Source organism: Oreochromis aureus, linkage group 7 (genome assembly GCF_013358895.1).
Source record: "Oreochromis aureus strain Israel breed Guangdong linkage group 7, ZZ_aureus, whole genome shotgun sequence".
Classification (NCBI taxonomy): domain Eukaryota; kingdom Metazoa; phylum Chordata; class Actinopteri; order Cichliformes; family Cichlidae; genus Oreochromis; species Oreochromis aureus.
The window spans coordinates 42,822,055-42,849,914 of NC_052948.1; the positions used below are offsets into that span (position 1 = coordinate 42,822,055).

General features: G+C 40.6%; 2 protein-coding genes across 2 annotated transcripts; both read right to left on the reverse strand.

Moving 5' to 3' along the window:
• Positions 1-2,570: 2,570 nt before the first annotated feature.
• On the reverse strand, positions 2,571-15,077 carry LOC116322464 (TBC1 domain family member 10A-like). The gene is made up of 9 exons (XM_031742537.2): positions 14,461-15,077; positions 10,919-11,018; positions 10,715-10,822; positions 9,699-9,805; positions 9,483-9,597; positions 9,200-9,265; positions 7,956-8,145; positions 5,952-6,106; positions 2,571-5,779 (listed from the first exon to the last, which is right to left on the reverse strand). The coding sequence occupies exons 1-9, from the start codon at positions 14,640-14,642 to the stop codon at positions 5,390-5,392; spliced, it is 1,413 nt and encodes a 470-aa protein (XP_031598397.1). The 5' UTR covers positions 14,643-15,077; the 3' UTR covers positions 2,571-5,389.
• A 2,770-nt stretch (positions 15,078-17,847) lies between these two features.
• LOC116322443 (protein phosphatase PTC7 homolog) lies at positions 17,848-27,139 on the reverse strand. The gene is made up of 6 exons (XM_031742513.2): positions 26,602-27,139; positions 24,174-24,353; positions 23,059-23,257; positions 21,814-21,937; positions 21,596-21,725; positions 17,848-20,456 (listed from the first exon to the last, which is right to left on the reverse strand). The coding sequence occupies exons 1-6, from the start codon at positions 26,801-26,803 to the stop codon at positions 20,398-20,400; spliced, it is 894 nt and encodes a 297-aa protein (XP_031598373.1). The 5' UTR covers positions 26,804-27,139; the 3' UTR covers positions 17,848-20,397.
• Between the last annotated feature and the right edge of the window lie 721 nt (positions 27,140-27,860).

The following is a 27,860-nucleotide window of genomic DNA, read 5'->3' on the forward strand; positions in this document are numbered from 1 at the left end:
GAAGATAAATAATAATACCACTACCCTGCTGAGGAATTCTACCAGGACCTTGTGGAGTGGGTGGTGCCAGTCATCACGGAGCTGGAGAGGCGAGAGAACATCCAGCGGCAGATACTGGTTATCTGCCGCTGGATAAGAGTGCAGATGAGATGGCCTACCTGCTAAAATGTCCACTATGCACAGTTCTCAGAGATGCACTCTTGTTTTATCTTGTCCTCACATGTTCCCTTCAGGGATTTTTATCAACCAGCTGGGCTGTGTTTATTGTCATTGCTATGCTGATGATACTCAGCTGTGTGTGTGTGTGTGTGTGTGTGTGTGTGTGTGTGTGTGTGTGTGTGTGTGTGTGTGTGTGTGTGTGTGTGTGTGAGCAACTTTGCAAATTGTTGCAGGGATCTCACATATTTCAGTGTAGTGATATCATAACCTGATCCCAAATGTAATCAGGAATAATTAAAGGAATAATAATTCGTCTGACTTTAACAGCAGACGAGTCCATTGACTTATGAATCATCGAAACTACATATTTCCCCCCACATCCTGGTATTTTCACTTTGGCAAACCATCCTTCCAACAGCTTGAACACATCACACTCTGTTTTATCTCATTGGGTCTTGACAGCTGTAACACACTTAATTTTCTTTCTTTTTTTTTTAAGCCAAGATGCAATGTCGTTTCTACAGTTAGTCCAAAAAGTGACTTTCTGTTATCACTTTGGTGCTGGCTTTGTGACACTCGCCTTCTGTGAAATTTAAGATGGGTTCCTGCACATATCAGTAAGCTGCTGATCCCCTTATAAGTGAAGCAGGCCTCTCAGAAACTCCTGTTGGTGCTCAAAGTTCAAGACACGCGGTGACTGTAACAGTTGTGCTTTGAAGGCCACACCAGCAGACTCTGCTGTTTTAAATCCTGCAAGCTTTCTGTATTGCAGGAATTTCATTTAAGCAATTCCTTTATCATAGTTAGCCACTGTAAAGCACTTTTTTTCCCCCAGAAAGTTCCACAAATATTCAGTTTACTTAAGGCTACATTTCATGTTTGTTTTTTTTAATTCACCCCTTCTAATTTGCTCATTGGGCAGGGATGGGGGGATGGCAGGTGGGGATAAAGCTTCAGACCCTCAGTCCTTGTTACCAAAAAGCTTTACAAGAGCTTTAGAGCTCATGAAGGCAGACTATAATCTCCCAGACGCTTCACACATATGGCATCGTGAGATCATCCACCTCACTCTGCTCGCCCCCCCCATAAACAGCTACAGTGTATAAACAGACATCACATGACAGATATCTGCTTACATACACATATTGTATGTGCATGCTGTTGATGTGAATCTGCCGAAAGGAAAATGGTTAAATGATTGTGAGCAAATATTGTGGGTTTCATCCTTATCCACCTCTGGGATGCTCTCTTTTGAAGAAATGCTTTCATACTGGTTTTTGTACTTGTTTTAACGTATAAAATGAGCCACATAACATAAAAGTGCATAAGAAAGCGCTGGCCCTGGATTGTATAAAGTTACACATGTTAGTGAGATTTCGTACAAGAGTTTCAAAATATCAGAACAATTTCAGGTGTCCAGCTCATCAGCGTCTATGCTCTGTATTGGGTTGGGTGTCTGCATGGGTTGACTTAAATTAAATGTTGTAAGAGAAATTAAATTGAACACGTCTGAATTATGGGCACTATTTAAACCAGGACATTGGGGACCTTTAGCTGGGGCATAGTGCAAAATGCAGTAGCCAATAAAACTGTGCAAGAACACTGTGGATAGAAGGTGATTGTTGTGTTGTTCCAGTGTAACAAAATACATTATTTTTTCACTTTCCTGGATCATATTTTCTTCTCAGTGTTTACACACACCGTCCTTAGCCTGAAAAAAGCTTTACCACTGGGAGAACTAGCATTTCCAATTTAGAACACTTATTTTCTGAACATGATTTCACTGTTATTAAAAGACTCGTTCAGGTCACTCTACTTTTAAAGTGCTCAGAGTAGGGGTGAAACATTTTAAAAGCTAAACAAAGTACAGTGATGTTCTTGTATGCAACCGAGGCCCAGCAACAGGCGGTTACACAGCTAAAGCTCAAAATTCTCCTCCGCTCTTTACGGAGCGTGGTTATGGGATCACGTCTGGGTCACATCTCCTCCTCCTCCTCCTCCGCAGATTAGCCATAAACACAAAGTCTCCCATTACACCCTCTCTGGTCTACGATCAGGTCTAACCAGTGTCACTGAGCACTAGCAGAGGGAGAAGATCCACAGGTGGACGGCTGGGGGGCAGGGTAGGGTTAGATTGAGGTGAAGGGTGTTGCTGGATTGGAAATAGGCAGTTCAGCCTGCATTGTTACAGCTAGCAGAGACATACACAAAAATGCTCTAATGACAGGCATCCCCTAGACAAAAACATGCACAAAATCCTTCACATAAATAGAAGAAGCCACTGTGAAGGCTTCCTGTGCAGAATGTGACATGTGGAAGCTGGGCGTGCCAAATTCAATCCTAGTATTTCCTCTAATTCAAGAAGTGTACTATCAAATGACAGAAAATAAGAAAAACTGAGACCATACAGCCATCTTTTACTTTTTAATGCAGTTTTGGCTTCTCACCAGTTGAGTAAATTAAAATGTAGCAGGGGAGATTCTTGGCTGTCATGTTCTTGGACTGCAGCTGAATCTTACTGAGGGAACGAGAAGAAGAAAAAGAAGGCCTGTGTGCACGCAGAAGACTCCATTCAGAGACCAAAGGCAAATGGCTGTGTGAGGCACTTTGGATGGTGGTGTGGGAATTCGCCCTATTTGAGATGCAAATTCCTCCAAGAGCTGAAAGAGCCGGAGAAACAGGTGTCCAAGGAAGTGTGCTGCTGCGTGGGTGAGGGCGGGCGGGCGGGCGGGCGGACGGGTGGGTGTGAGGGCGCTGAACGATAACACAGGAGGCATTCAAATACTGCTCGTAACTTTGGTCCCGTCTGTGTGGCACTTTATCCCCTTGTGTTTGATAGTAAATGCAGACGTGAGAGGAGAGTTATCATAAAACAGGAAAAAAAAAAAAAAAAAAAGGAAATATATGTTCAAGTTTTATTGATTTAAATGGAATTTGGTGGAAAAAAATTACACATTTTAAATCAAATGAGGCAAAATTTTAGAAATCTACAAGCCCCTATCAAAATAAATGCTCTTTTGTTTCAAAATATAACTGTTGCAACGATTAATAATAAGCAGAATCTTATCAACTTATTGGAGTGTGCATTTTCCGGTGGATGGGCAGCAAACTAAATGTTCCTGTTCTTTAAAATGACCGGTTAACTTATTCAAATTCCTTCCCTGGATCAAAATCTGCTCTTCAGGACAGCTTTTTGCAGAAACTGTTGACGTACATGTCGGTTAAAAACAAAAACAAAAAGTTTTAAAATCTCCAATGTGACTTTAAAAAGCTCCACAGGGCATCACAAGTAAACAGTGCTTCAAAACAAATTTAAAAAAATGAATCTGTAGCATATGCTTTAAAACATTTGACAGTATTTAAAGGTCAACACATACCCACAACCATTTTCCATTACAAAAATCATCGACTGAAAATAATCTCCAAAGGTGTGGTGGTAACTCCAAATCACATCTTTTGCTGGTAATGTTAAACGTTGCCTGTTTTTCAGTTCATTTCGAACAGTTTCTTCATTTTTCTTCACTTGCGGCATCTCGGTTTTATACAAGTATTTACACGTCACCGTCAAAGGTTTCCGGCTCCATCGGCTTTAGCCGCAGAGAACAACCCTCTAGTGCGCTCCTTTTCTTTTATTATAATAATAAAACAAATTTAAAGCAGATGAAACCATAAACCTTTAAAGTGTAATTGTACAAAAACAGCTTATAACGTTTCATTTACGACATAAATAAAAACTCCACGCACTCCCAAACTGACAATACTGTCAGACACAACTGAATTACTTCCACGAATACATCTGAAAAAATAAACTTCACAAATCTTTGGCTTAGTGGCACAAAAAGTCCCTGAACTATCGCCCTTCATTGAGTGTCAAACAGCTTGGGTCAGTTTTTTTTCCTCCTTTTTTCCCTGTAAGATAAAAGCTGCTGCTCACTGATGGAGGCTGAGAGATAATCTCAGGGCGCCCTCTAGTGTTCAGTGACAGCAGAGACCGACTCGCTGAGGCAGCACCACAGACTCTGCTGAGCGCACACATAAAAACTATGCGTCTGTGATTTAGTGCGAATGACTGAGACGAACAAAGGATCAATAAAAATCTATCCGATGGCAACGTAGTGACTGTAGGCAAAAAGGAAGACTGGGAAAAAAGCAAAGAGCTCCTGGAAAAAAAACTCATTAATTAAGACTCAGTGTTTTAAAAGATGGGGGATAATCAGAGCGCTGCTTTTAAGAGGTAACTAGCAGGAGGTGTTAACAGTTATCCACAAGCTTTTTTTCTCCCAAAGGCAGAGATCAGCAACCTTTACTATCAAAAGAGCTGCTTTGAAGCAATTCTGTATACAAATGTATGAAGCAACAAAGCATATTTGAGCTTTATAAATGTCTACTTATTGAACTTATTTTTTTAAGAATTTCCAACTGTGATAAATAAGAGAACATATGCTTTATATATAAAGAATATGTTCTTCTATTTTCATGGAGGTGGCACAGCGTGATAAGCGTTAGTGAGCCTGTCCACATTACCGACAGGTGTCATTAATCTCTTTTAAATTAAAATAACGTGACTATTCTCCAGTGGGCTACTTCTGATTAATTAGTACTTTAACGTTGCATTGCGATTACAATCACAGAACTATAAGGACTGAAATTGTTTACTTATTTTATTATCAGCAAAATGGGACAATTTAGAAGTGGTGAAAAAAAATCTAAAGCACTGCAGGACCTAATTTAGCAAACAAATTTGATCATGCACTCAAATTCTTTTTTCTTCTCCCCTGTTTATCTTTTAGAGTTTGAATTAAACTCGGGGGGAATCAGGATTAAACAATTATGTGTTTACATGAGTGATGATGAGGTTGTTAAAGCCACAGGGGCCCAATGGAGATGGACAAAATATCACCGAGTTCAAACGCCCTGCCTGCAGGAATAAAACCTAATTTATCAGCGTGGCACATTGTCGCCATCTGCTGCTGGTCCCTGGAAATGACACCTCTGAGTTCCACTTTAAAAATTTGGCTGTAGGATGTAGTTAAAAAGCAGAGCAACGTGTGTGAGTGAAATGATTTCAGCACCTGCTTAGCCTAGCTGCTTAGCTGGCGTTCAGTTTTACAAACTGACGTAAAAATTCAAAAACATCTCAGTTTTATTTTTGCCCCAGACACACTGTCACTGCTTGGTTAGGCCTGGATGGACTTACTGCTGTTTGTAAACTGTGATAAATCTTCTCCTGCTACAGGTAGGTGTCTTGCTCTACACTGCTCAGACTCTCTTTGGACCCTTTTAGGGTTATATGTTCGAAGAGAGGTGAGGGGTCAGAGGAAGGAGCGTAAGGATTAATCAGCTCCTGTGAAGGGAATGCTGTCTTCATCTTATCTTCATCCTTAGTCTTTCTATTTTCTTCATTCACATCCATCTTGGGTGCCAAAGGAGACTCCACGATGATGGCAGGCATCTGTTTCAGGTGTTGTTTGGTGTGTGGCTCAGAGGTCATGATGGCTTTAGCCCCGTGCATCCTGGGAGGGGACTTACAGCGCAGATCTCCGTGGCTCTCCTTCCAGCGCCGGAGCTGAGCATTGTGCTCCTTCTCAATCTTTGTCTCAGATATCGTTAACTCGATAACCTGAAACACACATAAATACAGGAGTGTGAGCCACGCATGATTTCATGTCTACGTTTTAAGTTAAAGCATTTCCACTATCAGTGTTTTCACAATCTCAGCAAGTCTCAGAAGGGTTTGCAGGCTCAAAATAAGAAAATGGATTGCAAAGACTAAACAGTCTGTGTAGGTGTACCTCATGCACCAGGAAACTTTCCTGCATGTACTGTGGATTTATTGTTCGGAGCAGCTCCATTGTCTCATAGAGACCTTGGCAGTCCTTCAGTTTCTGCTGGGATCCCAACGTGCATTTGAGGAGGACCAGGCCCACTTTGAAGAGGATCTTCACTCCTGAGAACATATAAGTCACACAAGACAACACGAGGCCAGATCAACTAACTTTCACATTTTATATTAGCAATTCATTTCTCCATAATAACCATGAGAAGTACTTTGAGTTGGGTTAACACAAACACTAAACAACCAATTACACAGCACATAAATGCTGTTAGGCCTGTAGACATGGCCAAGATGACATGCTGTAGGTTAAACTCAGAAGAAAAGGTGATTTCAGTGACTGTGAATGTGGCAGATGGGCTGATCTGAGTATTTCACAAATAGGTGTGATTTTTCTGAACAATTTCAAGGGTTTACAGAAAATGGTCAGGTATGCAAGGTATGCAGAAGAGCACCTCTGAATGCACAACACAATAAACCTTAAAGCAGAGTGTCAGAAAACCACAGCAGGAGCCACTCCTGTCAGCTAAGAACAGGAAACTGAGGCTACAAATTACAAGGGCTCACAACAAGTAGACATCTAAAGATTTGAAAAATGTTGCCTAATCTGGTTAGTCTCGACTTCTGCTGCAGATTCTCACTCTCTCTCTCTCTCACTCTCTCTCTTCCTCTCTCTCTCTCACTCACGCACACACAGCAAATTTTATTTCTGTTTGTGTAGCTGCCGTTGTTTTGTTTTTCAGGTGATAATAATATAAATAAGATAATAATAGATAATAATATCAATAATAAAATAAAAAAGATTAACAAGAGGAGCCTACAGAGAGTCCATAGCGCTCCTCTTGGAAAACAAGTTGTTTGTCACAACAAAGCAGTGTCCCCCGTTGTGCCAACTGAGCATCATTTAAATACCACTCTCTACCTGAGTATTACTACTGACCAACCCTTTATAACCACAACGTCACAAAGCTGAAATCATCTCAATCATGAGATGATTCAACAATGAGTTCACTGTACTCAAAACACAGTCACCAGATCTCAAGAGCACCTTTGGTATGTTGTGGAACGGGAGGTTGCCATCATGGATGTGCATGAGTCTGTGATGCTATCATGTCAATATGGATCAAAATCTCTGAGGAATGTCTCCAGCACCCTGTTGACTTTGTGCAACAAAGATTTAAGACTGCTGTCCAATCCAGTCATAAAAAAAGAGTTCCTAGCAAAGTGTCCTGTGCATGTAAATGGTAAATGTATTTATATAGTCCTTTTCTAGTTTTATCAACACACTTAGATTCACACACAACAATAGAGGAAGGTTCGGGGGTTCAGTATCTTACCCAAGAGCACTGATGTGCAGACTGGAAGAAGGCTGAACTGAACCACCGACCTTTCAATAGCTGAAAAACACTCTTCAGGTTTTGCACTTGCTACTTGGTTTTGTTACAGTTATCTACCTTAAACTGTTACTGATTCCTGACAAAGTAAAATCAAAGAGGAGGATGATAGTCGTATGATGGGCTTTGGAGGACCATTAAATGCTACCGTTTTGTATTTATTTAATTGCTGTTCCAGAGACTGATAATTTAAGCAACGGATGGATGTGTTTACATGAAAAACCAAAAGCACACAACTTTCAGCCAGGCCACTAATACTTCATCTTGTTTATCTCAACACTTCTCTTATTTGTCTGCACCAACTAACTCGATGCAAAGACAGGAAGTTCTTCTTAGGCGTGCCCCCAAACTCAAGTGGCATTTTCCACTACTGCACTGAACTCTCCACTCAGTCACACAAAAATCAACCACAAGCCACATCAAACAAATCTTCCATCTGTGAGCTTAAAGCAACACATTTGAATACACTATCGCATCTATCCCATCACCTCTGTAAGAGTAGCAAATCAATGCAATGCAGCAATGCAATTATAAAGAAGAAGAAAATCTATCAGTGTGGGGCACTTCACCTTCACACAGGAACATGTCCCAGACGCGCAGCACTGAGGCCCACGGCAGAGTGCGAGAGAAGATGCACATGAACCACTCGGTCATGCACAGGGTGGGCTCCAGCTTCTGCTTCTTTAAGTGACGGTAGGCCACAGAGGAAACCTGCTGGAGCAGAGCGTACAGAATCTCCCCGTCGAGCTGGATCGCCTCCTGTGGAGACAGCATGCAAAGACATTCAGCAGAGAAAGAACAGACTGCTTTGTCTTTGCTTAATCTGATTGTCTGATTATCTCATCCTTGTAGCCTGGTCACCACCTCAGGGAATTAGGCTGTTAGCATATCAGCATGAGTGACAGAGACAACGGCCTAAAGAGCTGTAACACTAGAGCAGCCACACGTACCATCGAGCTGAAAAAGTTAAGTTCTGACTTTAGAAAATTAGGTCAACAGACAAGTTGTAAATATCAAACTAATTTAAACTTAATTCCCAGGAAAAATATCCATAAATATAAAAACTGTAAAACGAAATGAGTTTTTGCCCATTATGGGGTGTCTTTGGAGTCCTTAAATGACTCATTTATTTACTTGTTGGTACAGAAAACATGTTCATTTTGTGTACATAGATATACACTCACCAGCCACTTCATTTATTATTAACTTGTTAACTTTTTACTTACACCTTATTATTACCAGGTTGGCCCCCTTTTGTCTCAGCCCATCTTAAATCTTTCCATCACAAAGTCAAAAAAGGTGGTGGACACAGTCCTCAGAGATTTTGGTGTATATTAAAATGACTCCATCACACAGTTTCTACAGGTTTGTCGGCTTCACATCCATGATGTAAACCTCCGGTACAACCACATTCCAAAGGTGCTCATTAGATTGCGATCTGCTGAGTGTGGAAGCTATTTGAGTACAGTGAACTCAAATAACACAAAAACCCCAGTGTGAGAGGACATGGCCTTTATGACATGGCACTTTCTTCTGCTGGAAGCGGCCACCAGAACATGGGTACACAGACATAGACATGTTCAGCAACAATGTTCTGACAGGCTGTGCCCAGTTTGTCTAAGGGACAAATTATGCCAAGAAAATATCCACCTAAGAAATTTCCTGTTCTTAGGTGAAAGGAGCGGCGTGTGGTTTGATTAGATATTTCCATTAATGGGCAGCTGAATGGGTGTACCTAACAAAGTGGCTGGTGAGTGTACAGATTACAGGTAGATAAATAACAGGCGGAACAATGACACTGACAACAACATACCAGCCCTGCACTGTAGTATCCAGGAAGGTATTTTTCACAAATCTGAACAAGAACCCAGAAAGCATCCTAGGACCAAAGAAAGATGGAGAGAGGATTAGAGGAAGCACAAATTAAAGTAATAAAAAAAAGTACTTTTTACATAAAGTAAAATGATGATCGCGTTGATAGAAAAATATACATTTGAAAAACAAACTTAGAAATTAACACTGATGATTAGAACAGATGGCATCCAGTATTTTATATTAAAAAAGTACAGGGATGGGTTAAATCACTGAGTATTCACCTCAGCTGGCATATGCATCAGGAGTACAGCAGCGACGGGAGCCTGAGCCTGGCAGTAACCCTCATCAGGCCGATACAGAGTGTAAGCCTTCAGCACACGAAACAGGTCCTGCTGCCTATACATCAAAACAGCTGGTTTAGAAACAACGTTCGGCCTCATTAGCCGAAAAGTGGGACACATAAAAGGCTTCTGGAAGCGAGGAATGGAAACGCATACCCGTGACCTCCTCTCGCTGCAAACATTTCATGGAAAGGGAACTGTCGATGAAGGTCCCGCTCAATGATATCAACCCATTTGGGATCTCCTTGCGCCTCGTCCAGTTTCTAAATAACACAATTTGGTTGGCATTTTTAACATTATGTTGCTTTGTAAAACATTCTAAGTATAGCTACAAGCCTTCTATTCCAAATAGCAACATGTGTTTGCAATTTAGTCTTTGCTAAACTATAGCAATGTAGTTTTGGTTGCTGATCTTAACAATGCTTTTCAATGCAAAGTGCAACAGCACACATAGAAATATTGTAACTAGAACTTTAAGTGTGTACCGCGTTTGGATGTTTACTGGCGTGCTATTGTTAAAACCGAGACAATAGACAATATCCTGGCATGCTGTCAGTGATGCGTACGTATCAGGACTCTTCCTGCACAGTTCCACCCAAAGATATTTTAGCCAGAGCTAAAACTAAAACTGTTCCTTTAACTACATTCTTGCTTTAAGGATTTATTTTGACGATCATTAACAGTTTCACATCTAAAAATGTCACAAATATGGTAAAAAATGTACAGCTGAAAACTTTTCTGTCAAATACAGGAAGACAGACTCCCTGACTTATTTTACAAATGATTTTGCATCATATATTTTGTCCCAGGCCTGAAAAGAGTGCATCTTTTTTTTTCCAAATAGATAACTACATAATTACTCTAGGAAAACAATTCAGGGTGAATTTAAAGAAAAATTGACCCAAAGTGGAAAAAACCCATCTCCATTCTTATGTTACAGAGCTTATGTTCTTCTCATCATACCCAGCATATACTCTGAACACATGCTAAGACTGCCCACCATGACTGGTATATACAACACATCTCATCACCTTCTTTTTGTAATATTTCTGTTTGTTTAATGTGTAATTGTCTTATTGTAATACATCATCTAATATTGTCATATTATGTTTTATTTATTTGAGAATTTTAAAAAAGTCCACTTTTAAATTAAACAACTTTCTGTGACCAACCTGGAACTTGCCCTGGTTTAGCTCCCTTTTCACTTTGCCTCCAGAGAGGTAGAGCCAAGCTCGGCCTCTCAGGGATGGAGGGATCCCCTTCTGACAGCGCTCTTTCACCTGTTATACAACACATGGACAGTTCAAGAAGAAGCTGTATATAACATCTGGACATAATTAATACATCTGATTTCATTTACAGCTTATACAGCAGACCTTCTTGTGTCTTTTGGCCATCCACTTGTCCCAGCTGTTGAGCATCTCCAACCATTTTGCCTCCCGCTGTCTCAACACCTCAGCTGGAACCTCTTCAGCACTGTGGAGGAGGAAACAATTAAACCGATAAAGGCAAACAAATTATTCTCAGCCCTGACTGACAATGATTGCACTCTTCTGTGCTATGTCCAGTAATCCTGTCATCATAGAGGGCAGGAATCTCTTCCTTGTACGTGTAGGAAACCTAACCTCAGGCTAAGCAGTTAAACACTGGCAATCAGCAAAGAAGTGGATGGAAAACAGGAAGCTGTGGGAGAACTTTCCCTTTGTTCAGCTTACTACAGCCTCCTACTCAAAACATTTACTAATCTCTCACCTCACTGCAGAGCTGCTGAAGACCTGAGCTGTCACATTTGACACACACAACAACCAAAGAAACCTGGTCTATTTATTTATATAATTAACTTTAACTTACTGCAGTGCAGTTATTAAAGCAAGCTCAAACAATGCCACTTACACCAGTGTTATCTAATAACCCCAAAGAACAAGTTAAGGACAGACTGCATTGTGTCTTCAAAACAGTAAACACCGCTAAACATTTTGTTGCTGACAGGTCAGCCTGCTTGGCTGAATCTGTTTGTCTTCATTTATTTGAAAAGGAGTCATATTACTTGGTTTATAAGAAAAATTAAAAGAAATGAATTAATTAAAGCAAACAAACAAACTTTCTGCCCAACTTTCCCCATGTTCAAGGCAAAGACCAAGACTAGCTTTAAGAGCAAGGAAGATAGACAAACCAGGACAGTATGCAGACCCAGAAGTGAAAGCTAGCTTTTGAGGTGGGCTTTATTAAAGGGGACTTACTGCATTATACACAAACATGTACAGTAACAAAGGTAGATATTTGTATTTCAGCTAACAAGGTCAGCATATGTGCAAGCAATCCCTGTGATCCAAAAGGTCAGGATTTATATTGCACCAAACACACTGTTTCAGACACTTTTTTTTTTTTTACTCTTAGGTCTGTATGACGACTACACACAGCTGTGAGTGTGACAAAGGAAAAAAAACACAAACCAAAAAAGCTACTTGCTGTTCCTACCTTCTGTTTACAAGAGTCAACCAATCAGAAATAAAGAAATGTGTCCTTAAAAAGAGAGGAGCTACCATGACTTCTTTTGAGGTCCCAGTATATAAGAAAAATAATAATGATTTTGAACTGTGGATGATGGAAATGTGGCTCCTTTGGCTCCACAGGGATGGATGGTGAAGGTGTAGAGGGCAAATTTAGCATTAGGAAATATGCTGCAGTAAACCAGAATGAGCCTTTACATGTTTCATTCATAAACAGTTCACAAACATAAACAGTCTGGGGTAACAAAGAAAAATGCTTTTGCATAAGCCCCTTAGTGTTTCCTAAACTCTTTTATTTCCTTTGAATCAATGTTTAATTAACATATAATGGTGATTACAGTAACATGAAAAGCATACAGCTTTTCATTTTGTACATAAGAGTGTTTATTGATTTTCTGTCTCTTCCCATTAATTCTGCCTGGCACCAGAAAACGTGAATATGACGGGTAGATTGGACCTTATGTAAGTAAGGTTGGGAACCACTGAGGTCTGAAATGCTGGGTTACTCTAGGGCAAAGTTGGAAGTTTCAGGGTTTAGAACAGGAGTGTCAAACATCTGGCCTGTGAGGCCAAAACTGTCCCAACAAAGGATAAAATGTGAGGCCATTCAAATCCAGTTATTCCTGTTGTGGGGACACCTGCGTGTAAGTAAAACAGGGGTGAAAAAATATGGAAATTAAATGTATTTTCACATCTCCACATCTAATTGGATTATAAAGAAGCAAAACACTACTACTGCTTCCCAAAAAGTTGATTCTGATCATCTGGACATAGCGTCTTCAGTGGGAGAAACTTTTCCTCCACTCCCACTTGTTATTACCAAACATGAAATCTTTCTAGAAAAGTCACATTGACATTCATGTCTGATGTCATTTCTTTTGGAATATCTCAAATAATGTCCACTAAAATACATTTATATCCCCATTTTCAAGCCTTAATATTTTTAATACCATTCATGTCATTTGGGTAAATTGATGGTATAGAATACATCTCATATATGGGAATCTGTGTAACAAATTTCAACCCCTTCTTTGAAACAGTTCTGTCTACAGGATTTCTAAAACACTAGTGCAGGCTGTACTATCAGATTTTCAAGCAAATGCTAGAATTTGACGTTGAACTTCAGCTACATTTTTGAAATTCCACATTTATTAAATCATAGTGGTAGATATTTGGCCTAAAAAAATGTGAATGACATAATGTAAGCAGTTCCCTAGATATACCCGTTTAAAAATGGCTCCACAGAAAACTAATTTTATCACAAAATGTTAGTTTACTTATTGAAAAACAACAGTAATCTGGCAGTTCGTCTACTAAGAAGTATAGATATCATCACCCAAGATCCCGCTGTTCCCCCAAGGAAAAGAAAGGTGGTTAGGCTGAAGGAACTTGGTCCGTTCACATGAAATGACCCTTATCTAATTGAGGGTCATGTCCCAGAGCCATAATGGGATGAAATGTGGGGTACACCTATGGCCAATTAACCTAACACGCATGTCTTTGGACTCTGGGAGGAAGCCAGAGTGAACCCACCCAGCTGCAGACAGAACATGGAAACTTTGAACCAAGGAATTTCTTCCTGTGAAGTGACAGTGCCAAGTTATTGAATAGTAATGCCAGTGAGAAAAATACAACAAAGAAGGAATCCGGTCTCTCTCATTTTGGTGCCAGAGAGCTGTTGAGCAAGAAAAGTAGGAACACAGAATACAGACTAATACAAATAGCTTGGCATGAATGGAGAGCCATCACAAACAAACTGACCAATCCACTGAATCGTAACCCTCCAAGCAAACCCTTTTCAACAATGCGGCCATTTTTTCCCCTGACAGTGATGTATTACAAAACAGTGACGTCAAACTCATACGGGCTTTATTTCTGCTGTTTCTACGCTGTGGTGTGAAATCGAAATAATAAAGAAGAAGAACATGTAACAATGCACTGAATCCAAATCCAGTCTTATCACGGTGCATCTCAAAAAGTACAATGGTATACTTTCCTTTTGCAACAAATATTAAAATACACTTTTTTTAACTGAAAAACTTTCACCCTTATGCACAACTCATAAGGTCAAGGGATCATCAGCGCACACTGGTTCACTTCGAGGCAAACAACAGTAACAATAAAAAGCTGTAAAAAATTAAACCAGGTGGGGTTGAGTTAAACTGTAAAGTAATGTGTTTACCGCGTACAGTTTGAAGCCATCCAACCTGAACTTTTCTTCTTTTGACTATAAACAAACTAATTAATGATAAATATTACAACGTCAGTGGAGGAAAGAAGCCCTCTGAGGCGCAGAGAAGACTGAGTTTTATTCGCGTTTATCCATCTCAGTCTAAGAAGAAAAGGGACAAGGAAACCTTTATGAATTACTCAATTGATTTCGAGGGCTAAATAAAATCGACACTTACGAGTCTCCAGAGTATTGCTGGGCTCCTCCTGTGAATCCGTACTTGTCCACCTGGGTCTCTCCGGGGACGACATTGCCGTTTACCTCTGGGTCTAATCCGTACGAGGAGCCCGTCCCATTTTCTGTCAGCTTCTCCGGGTTGTCTCGCAAATTAAGTCCATTGCTCAGCTCCGTTCTGGCCATTGAGCCAACATTTATCTTAGCGTAAGCCGCCTACAGGGTCTTCAGAAGAAAAGCTGACACTTTAACGCCGTCCATGGGAGCTGTCACCGCCTGCTAGCTACGGTTGCTACTGAGATAGCTGTTAGCTCGCTAACGCTACAACAGCCACTTGAGTTTTTTTTAATTATTATTGTTATTTTACGTACATCTCCCTCTCATCGGCCACATAATTAACGCTCCACTCGCACTCTAAATCCCACCTCGATGACCGCTTAATTAGCAGCTCAGTATCTGTTTGCTAATCCCCCAAAGTTACCATGCTAGCATCACACAACTGTCAGCTGACACACACCTAGTTTCTGTGCTGTCAGCAGGAATGTGAGTTAGCTGCTGGCTACAAGGAAGAGAAAAGCTGTCTTGCCCCGAAGAGAGTAGTAAACAAAACATCCATGGCATCGTGTGACTCCCTGTTGCCACCTAATGCCGGAAATCACACATGCAGGTACGGTTAGCAATTTCACTTCACTGACAATTACCACAGAAAGTTATTTCTCTGCAACCACCATAAGAGCGCTCCATTAAATCGTTACATCTGATCTTAATTACAAGTGAGGTGACATTGTCTTTCAAATAGCTCAGACAGAACTTGTATTGTAGTAACTGCATTGCACTGTTGATGCAGAATAAGGAGCAAAATATGAGACATGCAAAAACGCCCTGCATTCACATCTTTAAACATTCACTTCTGCAAAAGTCATGAGTCACCCCTCATTTCTTCATATTTTGCTTTCAAGGAGTCAGACTTGAGCAATATTTCTCTGGGCTTTCTGAAAGTCTTCCAAAGATAGTGGCTCCTTTTTTACTCTTTACTGTAACTTATGAATATTTCAAGAATAAAAGAGTTAGGTGTCTATTTTATGTTTGCGCATAGAAAGGAACTTAACTCAAGGGATGAACAGGATAAGACAATATAAAAATAATTTCAAATTGTATACTTATCTACTTTGTTATTAGGAAAATGTAATTTGTTCCCATTTCTAGAGATGAATCTATGAAAAATGAAAGAAATAACACAGTGTGACAGGCATAAAACAGTATTTTGGGATCAACAAGGTGATTCCTGAAGAGATATTAGTTGAAAACATGGTATAAATCAGCATGGGGCTTAAAGTGTTCTTAAACAATAGGGGCAAAAAAGAAGATGTGTCAGGCCTAAAAACTATCTACAGCAGATGAACAGTATCTGAAATTCATATCCTTAAAAAACAGGAAAGAAATCCTGCAAAGACCTGACATAGGACCTGAGAAATGCATCTGAGCCCTTAGTTGAGCCATCTGCTGTTCACTGAAGCCTCATCGGAAATGGTCACAGTGGAAGGATGACTGTCAAGAAGCCAGTTCTTAAGAAGAGAAACAGGAAGAGAAGGGAGAGGTATGCCATATTACACAAGAACTGGAGTGAATCAGTAGCAACAGGTCACTGTCAGTGTGTATGTGGAAGGTGACTGTCTATAGGTTTGGGACTGAATTTCAGTCAGTCAGAATCGATGGTATTAATAACCATCAGATTTTTATCCACCAGGTTTTACCACAGTGGATCAAACACACCAGCAATGCAGTAAAATCATACCTGGCTAGAAAAACACATAAAGGAAACCTATAAGTCACAAACAGATAAGCCGTGGCATTCAGATGATGCTCAGTTGGTACTAAGGAGCCCAAAGTGTGCCACTAAAATACCCCCCCTGCACAATGTGTTATGCATTCATATGTGTTCTCATACATAATGCACTTGTTGACATGCAGTATCTTTTTTTTTTTAGCAGAACTGTATTTTATGTGTATTCATGCTACATTTAAAGTCAATTAAATCTCCTTCCTTTCCCATTCTGGTGCTCAGTATGAACGTCTTGACCGTGCCTACCTCCATTAACTTGCTGCCATGTGACTGGCTGATCAGATATTTGGGTTTCAGATTAAATTAGATTAGATTAGATGAAACTTTATTTGTTCCTCAGGTGGGTTCCTCTGGGAAATTCTGTTTCCAGTAGCACAGCACCGAGAGAAGTTGCAGAATGTGAGCAGAAATATACCATATATACACATATAAATACAGAGTATACAACAGGGATAAATAAGAATAAATAGGAATAAGAATACCAGGGAATTGCACAATTCGACTATTGCGAGTCTATTGCACCATTGGATATTAAAAAAAAAGAAGCAAAAAAGCGTTTTCAAGTCTGTTGGTCCTTGACTTTGGGAGAACCTGTCACTGAACAGACTCCTCTGGTTGTTTATGGCCATGTGCAAAGGATGCCCAGCATAATGTCCAACAGTTTCTTGAATGTCCTCTTCTCTGCCACTGTCACCAGAGTGTCCAGCTTCATGCCAACCACAGAGCCAGCCTTCCTGATTAGTTTTTCCAGCCTGGACATGTCCTTCTATGCTGTGCTGCTCCCCCAGCACACCACGGCATAGAACAGTACTCCGGCAACCACCGACTGGTAAAACATCCTCAGGAGCTTCCTGCAGATGTTGAAGGACCTCAGTCTCGTGAGGAAATACAGTCTGCTTTAGCCTTTTTCATACAGGTGCTGTGTGTTGCATGACCAGCCCAGTTTGTTCTTCACCCACAGCCCGAGGTACTTGTACGTGTTGACCACCTCCACCTCTTCTCCCTCTATCCAAACCAGCAGTGGACCTGGTCTGGACCTCCCGAAGTCCACAACCAGTTCCTTGGTCTTTGAGGTGTTGAGTTACAGCTGGTTTGTGTGACTCCATGTGACAAAGTTCCTCACCAGACTCCTGTACTCCTCTTCCTGGTCATCCCAGATACACCCCATGATGGCGGTGTCATCCACAAACTTCTGAATATGGCATGATTCAGTGTTATAACAGAAGTCAGAGGTGTACAGGGTGAAGAGAAGAGGGGACAGCACAGTTCCCTGTGTCGCTATATGTAAGAGGTAGAAAGTAGATTAACTAGAGTAAAGTGAAAAAAGTTTAAAAAACTAGTCTAAAAATAGTTAAGTTAAGAAACAAGTACGGTGCTGCAGAGCTACTTGGAAAGGCTGCCGTCACTCCAGCACCATCTTGTTCAGGAGTTAACACATAATTTAAGAGTTGTAAGCAATAACCTACCTAAACATGCATTTTTATCTGTGTCAGTGCACCCAAACTCTTCAAACATGACATGCATAAAGAAGACACCTAAACAAGTTTAGTATAAATACTAGGTTCTTTATTTAAATATTGTACATATTTGAAAACATATTTACATAAATTAGACCTGCATTGTTTCACTGTAGACATAAGTTTATCTTTCATACGCTTGCTGGGAACAGGACAATCATACCATACAGACTGCAGAAGCACCTTTGAGAACGGCTTTACAAGAGAAAAAGACATGTCCACATTTCATTTACATCAAACACCGGGCAACACGGCAGGGACGACACAAGCTTGCAATGACAGGAAAGGCCTCTTGATTACAGGTCTAGCTATTGGTTAAGGCTGAAACTGTGCTCACCCTCATACTGCAAGTTCACACCCCCTCCTGCAGAAGGGTTACGTCTCTCTGTCAAATATAGGTCTACGTATATTTGAGAAACAGACATTTCCTTATTTTACACAAACCCCTCAAAGACAAGAAGAGCCTAAAGCAGTGAGAAATTAAGTTTTTTTTGGGAAAAAAGGTACCAGTAACTAAAATAGAAACCAGACAAAAACAAAAACAATGAAGACAGCAGGACAGATATGCAAATCATTACCCCCATTATGTTTATGAGGAAGAAAAACCTGCCCAATTTGATGTGAAATGTAATCGTAGCACAAACTGCTGCCAAATTGCACATATGAACTGCTCTCTACTAATAAAATGCATGGTGGATCAGTGGATTCAAGTATGGCAGCAACAGTACAACTTCTACCGTGATTGTTAGACGAGCACCACAGTGACTGTTACCATTACAGTGGTGCTTCCAGAGCAGTGCTCTAATCGTGTACTATGGCTTCCCTTCTTTGGTTTTTCTTTTAAAAACCTGTCTTTATAGTTACTTACAGATAACCAGTCACATATAACTTAAAACCAAGAATATGATACAACTTTAGGCATAGAAAATACATTAATGTAATTCTGAACATTTCCACACAGACCTCTGGCCATCACACACACATAGAACAAGAAAATTAGAGTATTTAGAGTATTGCTGTATGATTTTTGTGTCAAAAGAAGAGCATAATGAGATACAGAAAGAAAATGTGTCTTTGGTGCACATGCTTTTAAATTGTAAAGAGTTTATCCACAACACTTAGGTGAAGTGTTAGACCCTCATAAGCAGAACGGTATCGTCAGTGTCTTTGATTCGTGTAGTTTGGTGAAATCCAGCGCGCACGTTTATGCACTCGTCGCAATCACGGTCACAGCGTTTATGTAAATCAAGTCATACGTGAATAACAAAAACAGCAGCAAACAAATGAAACAGGAAAATGAGGGACAGAGAAGCAAAACATTTGAAGCAGACTCACACAATGCACATTTTTTCTTCTTTTTTTTTTTTAAGAGACATGGTTCTTTTAGTCATCCACGGGACGCATGTCACATCTGCATATGCTTCAGTCTGTAGCTTTTAAAACAAAATAAGGTTTAAAAAATACATCTTTCTCCTTTAAATTTGTTCCTGACCTATCACTGCAATTGTAAGCATTCCCAGATGCTAGCTTGAGCTTTATAACAAATATAAACATTACGTACAACTTCTCAAATATGCCACACAAACCAGTCGCATGTTTTAACGGCCTTTCTGCAACACGACTGCTTCAGAGATTAATCTCAGGAAGCAGCTTGTTCACTTTCAAGCGGAAGCGTGGTATTGATGAAAATCACCTCGAGATTAGTATCTGTACAAGAAAGTATATGAGAGCATGTGTAGATCTTCCATAAAGTAACGAAACAGCTCTTCGCTTTAACAACCAATTGAAAGACAACAGAAAGGCCAGAACAAGTTTCTAAAAAACAAAAATATTTACAACTCATCAGGAGGTGCGGTTCCCTCGGCCAAGCGACAAAACCTGATTAACCTTCATGTGAAAGCTTTAATAAGTGTTACAGTTTCTCATTACAGAGTTTTGATCTGAGCAAAGACACTTAATCCCAACTCGTACATTTCATACTCAAACAACATCCCAGCAGCAGCTTCCTCAGTCTAGTCTACATGCTTTGTTCAAACACATTTACCGCATGGAACAGATTAACAACAGAGACCGATAGCCAGGTTTCACCTGCTAACTCTGTCACTACGCTCTAAAGAATCCAAACCCATGGCTTACTCCTTATCACATTTTTATTTCAGATTTTAAGGCCTACAGGCCGTCCATCTGTCCTGGGCCGTTACATCATTGAAAAAGATGTTGATGCTACAGGATGAGAAGTGGAAGAATGAAAGGCATCTGCCAGCCCGTCTCTTCTCTCTCTGCTCCTCCTGCATCACGATCAACATGAAAAAAACAAACAAAAAACCCCCCCAAAAAACGTTCCAGCTGCCTGCCTTCCCTCAGCCGCTCAAGCACCAAAACAAAACCAGCGGAAGAAAACTAAATGTTAACACGGGCCGTGCTGTAAGGAGTGTGTGCCGTGGTGTTGGCGGGCCTCCCCTGTCAGCCCCACAGGACGCAGTGCATTTCGGGAGGGCCGCAGGTGGAAGACTCAGGCAGGCGGCGAGGAAGGAACAGCCCCAGAGAAGCGCACTCAAACACACACGCACACACACACATTTTAGTCTGTGTATTCGGCCACGATAGAGAGCAGCACCGTGATGTCATCTGGCTTCCCTCCTGCAGGACAAGAAAACAAAGAAAAAGTGAGGAAATGTAAGAACTAGTTTATGCAAAGTACTCTTTTTAATGCAAGACCTCCTGGACATATAGGAGAAGACTTTTCTATTTCACAATAGTGTTAAAGCCGCATATACGAGGAAGCATAACAATAATTGCAGTAATTTGTTTCATCTTGACTGTAAAGCGGTGGTCAACCCCCCGCCCAAAAAAATCAAGGTTAAACTTGCAAATGCTTGGGATTCCTACAGAGAAGAAAAACTGGTTGTGCCAGCAGGAGTTTTGTCTCATGTGTGTTATCATGACCACGCCAAGGACACAGCGGAGGAACTGCAGACGTCAGAGCCTCAATAGGTCTAGATAAACTGATTGAAAAAATGCTGTAACCAAGCCTATTACAACCGTGTCATGTAGTGTGGCTTCAAATATAAAGTATAACTGCTGAAATCTTATACTGTGTAGCAAGGAGAGTCACACTTAAAGGTCTGAGTGGTTTAAGGCCTGATTTGGATTTCTGTGAGCAATCTTTGTAGAGCCTATGACATACATCCCTTCAGATAGTTTCAGCAATCTGCCTCCAGAGATTTGCTGACATTTATGAGAACTTAGATTGAGGTGTTGATTGTTATTCTCTCACTGACAAATTCAAAAACGCAGCTGGAAATGCACAGAAGGTATCGACTGTAGTGAACAGGCAATAGTTGTGTGTAGTTACGTTTCTATGGAGATTCACATCAGGTTGCGACGTAGAGTTTCAGAGGGGTTTGCGGTTACAACATAGTTACAGTGTAAATTTACCGCTGAAGTATAAATCCCCAGCGAGACATCCTCAACTTGTGTCTTTTGTGGCCAACTACTAGTATTAACAGTGTACAGTTTTATTAAGGACATCAAAAATACTTGGAGTATGTATGCTTGTATGCTCCTCATTATGCATCTAATAACACACAAATTATGTTTATTTCAATGTTTATTAATTAATTATTAAAAACATGATAAATAATAGTGCCACCTCCAAAATTTGCACAACCAAAACTTTTCTTTTGGAGGTATTAATCAGGAAAAGGGGCGTGCTTTTAAAAACATTATACTGCAGTTATGTGTATGGTGCTTTTAAAGGAAGCTAACAGTAACCGTACCTCTTACATTCAGGCCATTGTCACAGGCAAACTGTGCAAAAGGGGACATATAATTAGGATCGTAGGCAAGATCATGAGCTTGCTTTGCAATGCTCTGTGCAGTCTGCAGGATGCTGTCATAGTTGGTCGTCTGAAACGAGGGGCAATAATAAAAAAGCATTAAAATTTGAATTTGTTTCCAGCACATATAAGGATAAGCTGACATTTTGAAGTGATACCTTGAGTTTTTTGAGCTCCTGAAGAATCATGTAGTCTGGCATGTTGTCAAAGAGGCCATCTGTTGCGGTTAAGATGATGTCACCAAGCTGCACGTCGAAAGAGGAGCTGTCAGCCGCTTCGGGACTACAGGAAACAAGGAGGGATGGGAAGATCATGAAGTGAAACTAGAGCGTGAAGCACCTGAGCTGCTGGCAACGGTTTTAAGTTTGGAATTAAGCAGGTCAGAAGCCACTCTGCTAAATTTTGAAGGTGGAGTGTGAGCGTTTAATGTGACAGCTGACTTAAAACCCGACTTCTCTGTTTACTTCTCCGTCCTTGCCGAATGCTGGGAGGGCCTGTCACTTCCTACCACCATACACAAGACTCAGACTGAGGTTTTATTACCTGGGAGCCTTATATTTCTGCTTGGTCTTAATTTATGATGACATTAAACAGATCTATAAATGTACTTTAATGGGAATGTTAACCTACTCAACCTGCCAAATCAGTGAGAAAAGTCAAACAAAGCATCTAGACTGCTCCAAATGGATTACAGAGTTTCTCTCTTGTTTATTGGTTGCCATTGCCATGGCTTGCTAGCACTGAATGCCTGTATCCATGGAGGAATGGGCAATTTGAAAGTATTCCTGATGTCTGCAGAGCGCTAAAAACACTAAGGAAAACTTCTAAAGAAGGACACTTTTTGTTGTTGCTTCCAACTCTAGCCAAATCCAGGTAATCACTGACATCATCTGGCAATTCAGACATAAAAACAGATCATGTTACAAAACCTTTATTAGAGTTGATGCCAGTCATAACAGACGTAAATTGGTTTGGCCAGCAAACCTGTGCACACCTGCACACACTTTATGGTGTGACGTGAAAAGCAGGTTAAGTTTACATGGCAAACAACAACATAAAGGTCTTTATGCTATGATATTTGCTTCCCACATGAGAAGATGAGTCATGTTTTTAATAAGTTGGGCTAATTAAGCTGTCCACAAATTAGCTTGGCAGTGAAAATGACAGGGGTCATGACCTGCATTTCTATTTTAAATCCTGCTTTGCATTGCAAAGTGGCACGCAAACCCAATGACTGCAGTGAGGGATGCTCAGAATGGAATGATATGCCTTTACAATTTTATCTGAGCCTGCTGAAAGCAGGACGTGTATAGTGCTGTACAACTACCAGCCCAGCCTCTGGTATCTATCTAATGGAGAGTTTTATTTATTTACAAAGATATATCTGACACTGAGCTACTGACCTGTCACTGAGCACGACTCCCTCGGCTCCCGGAGGAGCGATGGACAGCTGGAAGGGTGTATTAAAATAGTGCTGTTGCTCGTCCGAGCGATGAACCACCTCTCCACCACGTACCACTAAGAAGCCAGAGTCGCCAAGGTTACACGTATGTAGCCTGTGACTCCGCCGATCCAAAACTACGATGCAGGCCGTGCTGCTTCCTGAAAACAAAGCGGAGTAAAACAACACTAAGGTTATGTATACAAACAGACAATTTGATCAGGGCAAAAGAAAAGAGTTATGTTGCCCAACCAGTACAAAGTAGTCTTTGTGAGTGCCCTCATTGTGAATCTAATATATCCACGGAGAGTGGAAGAAATATAATACAGACAAAAAACAAAAAAAACAACTGAAAAGACTGCATTCCCAGTGACAACTACTAGCAACAATTCAGGTAACCTTGAGCAGAGAAGGTCAAGAGCTGACCTTTCCACGACTTTCCAAAATAAAAGTATGCCAACTGATAAATTTAACGACCGCTAACCTGCGTCTGCACTAACTCTTGGCCAGGGACACTGAGCCAAGATATGCGACCTTGGTCACGCGCTTGGTGTTAACCTACTTTTAAAGTCTCACTGACCCTCCTGTAGTATCAGTTACAGACAGACTCATGACCTTTTGAAGCTCTGGCAGGGGGCAAAGTGTTTGGCCTGAGTAATAGGGTAAATCGTGGGGAGTCACTGAATTTCAACTACCAAGTGTTAGCATAAGAAATCACTATCAAAGATAGTTACCTCACTGTCAAGGTTTGTGTCAAACAAAATTCACATAATATATATACCTCGCCAACTAACACAATCATTGAAGCATAATTTGGTTCCCTCTTAAAGAATTGATCACGCCCTTAAAGACTGTATATTAGTAATTGCCAAGGTAGAAGAAGAGATTCCATATTAATACAGATAGTATAACTCAGGACAGAGCCTGTGTTCTGTGCTCGGTGAGCAGGGCCAATACTCACAGTGTGACTCATACTGCAGCTATGTTATTTATTTCTCTCAGCATGGCTGTTCAGTACAAAGCTCGCTCCACCACTTGCTGTGTTTGTAACCAGGTGGATCATCTCTGTGTACTCACCTAGCAAGGGAACTTTGTTCTGCAAGAGCTCATAGTAGCCAGAGGTCAGGATGCCCACTGGATTACCGGGTGTGAAGCGACCCTCCTTCACCAGTCGCTCACAGGTCTTCATTAAGGTTGCAGAGAACTGAGATGGGTCGACACCATAGTCCCGCCAACCACCTACGCCATCTGCTACGCCTGATGGGGAAAAAAAATGGGAATTAAAAACATTTGTTTTACTACTGAACCACTACCATACAACACCTTATTAACACCAGATTCATGACAGAGGATTGATCAGGCATTTCAAAAGTGTAAATACCAAACATCTGCTGGTGACAGTTTGGCTGATTTAGTTGTTGAATTTTTATTAAGTTATCTTTATTTATTTATTTTTTTACAGCAGACATTACTTTCTTTTCCTGCCAAGGTCAATGCATCATGTCTATATTTGCACAGTCACACTGCTCTTCTGATCTTTCCTTTGTAGGTACTGATGCTTTATTGATTACTGAACTGCTTTTCTCTCTGGTGTCTGTAACGCTGCTAAACAGGAACACATTGGTTTATTAACTTTCCATTGATTATATTTTTGTAGTTAATCCATGTAACTTCTCCTGTACTGCTTCATATGTGCCTAATTTATCTAGTTTACCTGAACTGTAAGAATTTTACCCAGGAGAATGTGTTACTTGCAAGCTATGGAACAGAAATAATTGTATACTCTTTAACATCTTGTGTGTAATTCATATTTATACACTGATACCTCATAATCTCATAGCTTCCTGTTTTATTTTACTTTTGATTCATTCTAGTTGCACACCATGAGTCAGGACAGCAAAGATACAAATTGACTTTGAAACCTCATCAGCAACCAAAGTCTCTTTAGCTCTAGCCACCTTCAGCTTACACACACAAACAAACGTAATCTAATATCCTGTAATTTAGGTGCTACATGAATCATTCAAGTTTGTACTTGTAAGCACACGGTTCCAAAATACATATAATTTTCGTGGTATACCGGTAAGGTTACTTGCGTCCAAATGACTCCTAAAGTTGGTGTCTACTGGTGTCAGTTTGAATATATTTACACATTGTGGCTTCACATCAATCACCTCATAAATGCCTTCATTTGCACATTCATTTGAAAGCTGATGCAAAGCTATTTTTTTCCAAGACCAGATGATTTTACTTAAGTTCTGTTTAATTCAATGGCCAAAGAGAATGGAAAGTGAATATCTGCACCAGCTATAATCCAAATCAAATGCTTTTACTTCAGAGTATTTTTTTGTCAGAAGACAGTTGTAAACAAATATATACATAACAATGAGAATAATGTAATAATGAGGTATATCTTTTCTCCCCACCACATGCTCATAGTATTTGACTTTCAGAGAAACTATGTGTTTCCTCTAACTCCTTGCTCCGTTGTTTTGAAAGTATTAATTTCTACAGCACACAGACTACTGGGAACATTGTTTCCATACTTTATAAGGCTGTGACTTTGAAATTATTTTCCCTTTCTCACAGAGGTGAAAGTAACCTTTAAAAAGAAAGTGAAAATATTGTACATCCTGGAAAACCCCATGCATTTTCTTCTGCACTGTTTGATCATCACCGTCAGCTATGTCCTTTACTACGATTTCCATCAGCCTGAATTAAAGCAAGGGACGTTTTCAACACTCTGACTTTAAGTCTCGCAGACTTCACTTCCATCACATTTCTCCTTGCCGTGTATACACGTGTTGCCATGTGTTCCTCACAGATGTCAATTTTATTTCTCTAACCAACCTAAACGTTTAACACTAAACACGCCTTTCAAACTATGAAACACACCTTGTATGTGTCTAACCAACCACGTGATAGGTTAAGTCTTTGGCAGCAGCAAGGCGGCGAGGACAAAGCAAGCTTAGCCTGTTAGCTAAGCTAATAGGCTAATGATGCTATTAGCAACATGGCTGCCTCCATGCTCAACCATTCTGACCTTTGCAAGACATTGTAGTGTTAAGTCTGAGACGTTTTAATGGCTCTATTTTCTGCCACCTCCGAATTAAATTAGGCCGATTTACGTCTTCTAATGTTGTGACTGCAATAACCTACGTCATCGCAGTGTATCCCACAGTGGGGACACATGTAGGTGAAAGGTCATATAGCGTTTCACCTCAAAACTATCCCCTAACAGTAAAATAAATGTCATTTATTAAAGTAATGACGTGAGTGCAGGTGCTATGTGCGTGCAGATATGCTTTAAGCGTCTATCCGGGTTAGAGTCTTGTTTTATCCGGGTTAAAGTGCTGTCTTTTTTTTATGTGTGAGTGGGGAGGGGGGCTGGTGTGTTTTGATCCGACGGGTCGGCACACGTGCTGGCTAAACTCACTGAAGGTCACCCGAGCACAGAGGGCGTCTAACTTTCATGCAAGCCATTTGCAGAGCCCTGAATCCTTACCCAAGACATCAGCCGTCTTGTGCCGTGCAATGAAGCAAGCATCATCACCGTAGCACATCCCCTTCTTCAGGATCCCCTTGCGAAAGTCTTTACCGAAACCATAACTGGCCGTGATCAGGCTGTAGTCCCGACCGTCCGTCTGAGAGAGTCCGCCCAGGACAGCCCTGGCTACCAGTCTGCCATAAGACAGTACGGATAACATCCCCTAGCAAGGAGAAACCCCGTTCTGATCCGAGACCGTACACGCTGTCCCCCCTCTCTCGCTCTTTCTCTCTAACCGGCTCGACCACCTGCCTGCGAGGCTAAGTCTTCAGATCAAGCCCCGGCTGTCTGTCTTTAGTCGTCCATCCGATCCCGACCGGCTCGCTTCTGTGACAGCGGAAGGCTGCAGTTGCTCCAAACTCGAACAAACACGCCGCCGTTTCCTTTCTGACTCTGTCGCTTTCGGTTTATGTCTCAGGTGAGCATTTCATAGACGAAGCAGTTCCTCCACCGGGCTCTCTCCTCCCCGACATGTTTCCACGGGACACAAAGCTGCGAGTACATACGGGTGTTTACAACCGTGACGTCGCGTGCCGTAACGTGGCCCCGCCCACCAGCCTCACAGTGGCGTGTCCAAATTCATCTTTTGTTGTTTTTAGCTAACTGTTATGTAATAAATATGGGCTTAACGTAGGTAGCACTCAATAATGCAGCCCTAGAACATTTAACATGTTCTTATTTTCTTTAAAATTTGGGGTCTATATATGATAACCTAAAACTAAAATGGGAAATTTTGAGGTTTTATAGTGATTTAGAAGTATTATAAAGCGTAGGATAAATAGTTTTAAGAAAAGAGTACCTTCAAGTATTTTAAAATGAAACACCCAACAAATATAATGTATATAATTTTAAGTAATTGAATTTTTTGAGTATTTTAGATAAAGGAAATGCAAATGATACTTTAAAGTGTTTTCAATGCTTGTGAAATTTCACTATAAGCTACTGCAGTGTTACAAAGTGCTAATGTAAAGACAAAAAAATTAAAAGAAGGGTTTGGCAAGCTCTCTAATATGTAGCCCTCTTGTTTATAATGTAATTGAGTACTTGGACAATTGGCTCTAAAGTTTCTGCAACATATGTGGGCTATTTCATTGTTTTTGTTTTTGTTAGCTATTTAACCGGATAAATGCCTGGAGTTGATTCTAAATGTGGCATTTACATCCCCAGGCTGCAAAATGCAAAACAAATTTACCAGAAAGAATGCAGAAATATGACTG